General features: G+C 43.8%; 1 protein-coding gene across 1 annotated transcript in view; it reads left to right on the plus strand.

The window, feature by feature from the left end:
* RAB38 (RAB38, member RAS oncogene family) overlaps positions 1 to 5,225 on the plus strand; it is a 29,407-nt gene extending 24,182 nt beyond the window's left edge. Inside the window, exon 3 of the mRNA XM_068145816.1 lies at positions 984 to 5,225. Coding sequence (XP_068001917.1) covers positions 984 to 1,136 — 153 coding nt within the window. The 3' untranslated portion in view covers positions 1,137 to 5,225. The remainder of the gene's footprint in view (positions 1 to 983) is intronic.
* Positions 5,226 to 6,000: the final 775 nt, after the last annotated feature.

Consider the following 6,000-nt stretch of genomic DNA (forward strand, 5'->3'; position numbering starts at 1 on the left):
CCATTTACAACTGCCTGAAAGGAGGTTGTAGCCAGGAGGGGGTTGGTCTCTTCTCCCAGGCAACCAGCAGAACAAGAGGGCACAATCTCAAGCTGTGCCAGGGGAGGTTTAGGCTGGATGTTAGGAAGAAATTCTTTCCAGAAGGAGACTGCTCATTGGAATGTGCTGCCCAGGGAGGTGGTGGAGTCACCATCACAGTGTTTAAGAAGAGCCTGGATGAGGCACTTAGTGCCATGGTTTAGTTGATTAGATGGTGTTGGGTTGGACTTGATGATCTCAAAGGTCTTTTCCAACCTGGTCAATTCCATAGTCTGAAAAAGACAGGCTTCGCCTTCTGTTCTAAACCCCTAAGACTGAGGATTTCTGCCTTACAGCTGAAACTGATGGTGATCTCTTCTGAAGGTGTACAGTGGTGATAAGTCAGCCTCCACAAAGAACGTGGGCTCTGATACAGAACTTTCAAACTCTTCTGTGAACAACCTGAGATTGCCTCGTGTATTCAATGAATCTGGCTCACCACAGGTTTCATTGGAAGGATTGCATATAGGAATCTTGAAACTGTGGGAAAGGCTTTTAAAAAGTGCTATTGATGGCTGTAATTTCTAATAGGCAATTAATAAATTGAAAATGGGAATAAACACTCTTCAAGCAGCAAACCAGAGCTTTACTTCAGGCGTCTGTCTTTGACATCCCCCTGGCATTTGTTTAGTTTATTGAAGCAATCAAAGCACCAAGAGTTTCTGGCAATTTGAAGTGAGCTCTGTGTATAATTTAAAGGGGGTATGAATCATAACATGCATAAAACCTAACTAACTTGAAAACCACAGTAAGCACTATTTAATGCAGTCAGTTTTTGAATGCTGTTTGTTAAGGAAAGTAAACTTTTGATGTCGCCTGGAGAAAACTTTAATTATGCACAGGAATTGCACAGCATGGTGCAATTAATATTGACTAATCAATCTCTCTTTCTCTTTTACTTACAGGAAAATATAAACATCAATGAAGCTTCCAGGTGCTTGGTGAAACACATCATTGCTAGTGAGAGTGATCCAGTTCAGTCTGTTGAACCAGATATTATAAAACCACACTTGAATTCCTCCAAGATGGTCAGCTGCTCAGCTTGCTTTAAATCCTAAGAGACTTCCAGACTGCTATAAGAGCTGAACACCTATGATTCACCATTTATACCTTATCCAACGTACCCAAACTGCCCAGATTGCTGTTTTCTGAAACATATACTTGTTTGTTGTGAGATGTTCATTTATAGCAACTGTTAAAACCTGTCTTTGGCTACAGGTCAGTTAAGACTCACGGAGATGGCTGTGTTTTCCCAGTTGAGTAACACCACCAGGGATATCAAAACCTATTTCTTTGCAATGTGGTTTCTGAAAGCTCATATTCTTTGTGATGTGACTGCAGCAATACTCATCCATTGGTTCTCCAGCTTGTCTTCTCAATATCTTGACCAGGCAACTATCATCATTATACTGTTCTGTCACTCCTCAAAACTGAATGATCTTGTTTCACATGAGGAATGTGATGACACTGAAAATCCAGCTGTTCAGGAAAAGACAACAAGAATACTCACAGTGAAACCTTCCTGTTACCAGTTCTATTTCCTGGATGAAGTGGCAGGACTGAACATTAAACAACTTTTCATGTCATTCCGTTCCCCAGAAGATCTTAGCTCCTGAGACTGAACTCTGATGTAGTATTTGCCCTCTTTTCCTTAAGAGCTACATTCTCCTAGTCATTAGTGTTGTCTCCAGATGAAGCAAAATGGAAGATGTCAACAGTGAAGGGTGACAAAACAAGAACTTAAAGGTATAGTCTCATAGGTGAAACAACTGAGAGCTTTTCAGGAAGGATCTCTGTTCAAGAAAGCCAGCACTTCCTCTGAAAAGCACTGATTGATTTTGTTCCTGCCTCTTCATCCTTCATGCTGTGTTCTGTATGCACATTCTATAAGGCACTGCATGCATCCCTCCATTAGGTTGATTCTCATGGGAAAATTCACTACCCACAGGATAGTGTAACATCACCAGGGCACCCATCTCGTTCAGCAGTGGGCCTACATTTCCCTGAGTCTTCCTTTTCATACTGATGGACATGAAGATCATCTTGTCTTTCACTTTCTTTGCCAGATATAATTCCCAAGAGAGCCGTAGCTTTCCTCATTGCATCTCTACATACTCTGATGTTGCTCCTACAGTCCTCCCAACTGGCCAGTCCCTTTACTCACATTCTATAAACTTCTTTATTTCATTGGAGTTTCTCCAGAAGCACCTTGCTCATCCATGCAGGTCTCCTGCTTCCTTTGATTCCTTACTCATAGGGATCTTGATCCTGGAGGAAGTGATGCTTGCATATTAACCAGCTTTCCTGGTCTCCCTTTCCTTCTGGAGTCCTAACCCAAGTAAACAGCACTGCAATGCTTTGCTGAATACTTACATGAAGATGGAGTGAAACTCTCAAAGGCTAGTAAGTAAACAGGTATAGGGTAGGAAAAATGGGGAGGGAAAAAGTAAAATCCTCAGGCTGACCTTGTACTGTGAGACCTATGGTGTTCACGTCTCTAAAGTTCATCCTACTACTTGGCAGTGTTAGGTATATGGTTGGGCTCAAGGATCTTAAAGGTCTTTTCCAACCTAAATGATGTTATGAACCTCTGATTGTGGTGGGTTGAAGTTTCCCCCCGGCATTAACTTTGCCAGACCAACTCATAAGCAAATGAAGACATATTTACAAGCAAGAACTACACCCTATGAGGGAAGGCAAGGAATATGTACAAAATATACAGGAGCTACAATATTATACAGGTATTTACAATTAGCAAACAACATGAAAATTCCCCTGGTTAGAGACCAGGGAAGCTGTTTCACTGCCTCCCCCCAGGCCCCTGTCCCAAGAGAGAAAAGGAGCAGAGAGAATGCAGTGGGTTAGACTTAACTAAATTTCAGCCAAGGCCAGCTGACAAGCAGGTTAATCTCTCCCAAGAGAAGCAAAACCAGCAGAGATCAGAAGAGAACAGAAAGAATTGTTCTGGTACAGCTCCTCTTGATATTTACCCAATGAATTTGTTTAGAATAATCTTTTGTTTCCCTTTTTGCAGCCAAGAGTGATTGATTTACATTTTTCTGCTCAAAATCTGTAACTAAACTTTAAAGGCACAGCCTAAAACCACCACACTGATTCTATTTCAGAGTGATCTCTTACTATGCAGACACTACAGAGGAGTGCCAGTGACAGAGACATAGCTCTTTATATGCTCTTCCTGAAGCCTTGAATTGATATTTTTGCCTCAGAATTTAAAAATAAGAACACAAGGTCTGTGGCTTTAAAAATAGCAATCCACATCCATAATTAATCTGCACACACACCCACAGAGATGTAAGGATCCATAGCTCAAAGCTGTCTCTTTGTTTTCATGTTTTCTTCTGAGGAGTGTAGTTTTCAACTCATCTTGATCAAAATGTTATCCTTAAACACCTGTGTTAAACATCCTTTCACTCCTGCTGTGATCTGGGTCAAACACCTTAACCTTTATTCCTCAGTTTCCTCATCTCTCAAATAAGGATTGAAGTACACACCTACCTCACAGCACTCCTCAAACATTGCTGTTGGCACCGGGCTTGGAAGATATATGTTGTGCAAATGCCAAGCTCTGTTATTGCTCAGCATGAAATATGAGTGCCCTCTAGCATAAATACACGGTGCTGTAATGCCTTAATGTTCTAAATCTCGTGTGTGCTGCAACAATTAGCTTCCCTTATTCCACCTCAGCTAACCTGGCCGAGGTTATAAAGCAATGTGTGACTGCATGGGGTGATTAGATTAGCTGCAGGTGGGTTGCAAAAGGAAAGGGTGGCTGCACAGATGTCACAGTGCAGGTTTAAGAATCTCAGCAAAAAAAAAGCTGCAATGCAAGAGTGGTGTCAGGCCAGCTATTTCAAATTTAAAACATTTAAGTCAGCAATGTGCCCAGGTGGCCAAGAAGGCCAATGGCATCCTGGCCTGCATCAGGAATAGTGTGGCCAGCAGGGGCAGAGAGGTCATTGTGCCCTGTGCTCAGCACTGGTTAGGCCACACCTTGAGTCCTGTGTCCAGTTCTGGGCTCCTCAGTTTAGGAAAGATGTTGAGTTGCTGAAACGTGTTCAGAGAAAGGCAACAAAGCTGGGGAGGGGTTGGGAGCACAGCCCTGTGAGGAGAGGCTGAGGGAGCTGGGGTTGCTTAGCCTGCAGAAGAGGAGGCTCAGGGGAGACCTTCTTGCTCTCTGCAACTCCCTGAAGGGAGTTTGTAGCCGGGTGGGGGTTGGTCTCTTCTCCCAGGCAACCAGCACCAGAACAAGAGGACACAGTCTCAAGCTGCACCAAGGGAGGCTTAGGCTGGATGTTAGGAAAAAATTCTTCCCAGGAAGAGAAGTTGGCCACTAGAATGTGCTGCCCAGGGAAGTGGTGGAGTCACCATCACTGGAGGTGTTTAAGAAGAGCCTGGATGAGGCACTTGGTGCCATGGGTTAGTTGATTAGATGGTGTTGGGTGATAGGTTGGACTCAATGATCTCAAAGGCCTTTTCCAACCTTTTCCAATTCTGTATTCTATTCTGTTCTTCCAGAAAGAGTATAATTTATTTGACCAAATCGAGTTTCCAAGGCAAAGCCATTTGGACTCTGTGAACCAAGCTTTGCTTCTCTAATGCACCAGTTTTATTTTCTTGTTTTAGATCATATATTTTCATTGAACTTTTCTCTTCCGGAATAGTTCTTCCCAACAGTACTTTGTGCATGCAGCTTGAATATTTTATCTTCAGATGTTTTTTAGGGCTTCTAATTTAACCTACCTGACCACATCAAGGGGGAAAGAAAGGGGAAGGGGTGTGTGTGTGAACAGCAGCTCTGGTTTACTTCTTAAAACAGTTTGTTTTGCTGGATGAAGTGAAATTGGTAAATGCATGTGGAAAACACTATTTTGTGTCAATTGTCAGGAAACAATCAATGAAAAGATATTTTACTGCACCAATATTTATGCATGTGACCACAGGCTCTATTGTAATAAAACATATTTGTCACAAACCATGGAATAAGAGTGCTTTGTAGAATTAACTCTTAGCCAAAGTAAGTACATACAAGTAGCCATAAGCCAATCTCTGAGATATGTATCTGCACATTGGCCACAACAACCCCATCCAGTGCTACAGGCTGGAGTCAGAGTGGCTGAAGAGCAGCCAGGCAGAGAGGGACCTGGGGGTGCTGGTTGATGGTAGGATAAACATGAGCCTGCAGTGTGCCCAGGTGGCCAGGAGGGCCAATGGCATCCTGGCCTGCATCAGGAACAGTGTGGCCAGCAGGAGCAGGGAGGTCATTCTGCCCCTGTACACTGCACTGCTTAGGCCACACCTTGAGTCCTGTGTCCAGTTCTGGGCCCCTCAGTTTAGGAAGGAGGTTGGCTTGCTGGAACAAGTCCAGAGAAGGGCAACGAAGTTAGTGAGGGGCTTGGAACACAAGCCCTATGAGGAGAGACTGAGGGAGCTGGGGCTGCTTAGCCTGGATAGGAGGAGACTCAGGGGTGACCTTATTGCTCTCTACAACTACCTGAAGGGGGGTTGTAGACAGGCAGAGGTTGGTCTCTTCTCCCAGGCAGCCAGCACCAGAACAAGAGGACACAGTCTCAGGCTGCACCAGGGGAAGTTCAGGCTGGAGGTCAGGAGGAAGTTTTACACAGCGCGAGTGATTGCCCATTGGAATGGTCTGCCCGGGGAGGTGGTGGAGTCACCATCACTGGAGGTGTTCAGGAGGAGACTTGACAGGGTGCTTGGTGCCATGGGTTAGTTGATTAGGTGGTGTTGGGTGATAGGTTGGACTCAATGATCTTGAAGGTCTCTTCCAACCTGGTTTATTCTATTCTATTCTAAATATATAGAGTTCTCTCTCTATATATATACATCCAGTCTCATTTAGACTGTTTTCTTTCTCTACAGCCTCTCTTTTAAACCATCCAAGTT

Source organism: Melanerpes formicivorus, unplaced genomic scaffold (genome assembly GCF_026170545.1).
Source record: "Melanerpes formicivorus ecotype bairdi unplaced genomic scaffold, bMelFor1.0.p_v2 SCAF_1, whole genome shotgun sequence".
In the NCBI taxonomy this organism is placed as follows: domain Eukaryota; kingdom Metazoa; phylum Chordata; class Aves; order Piciformes; family Picidae; genus Melanerpes; species Melanerpes formicivorus.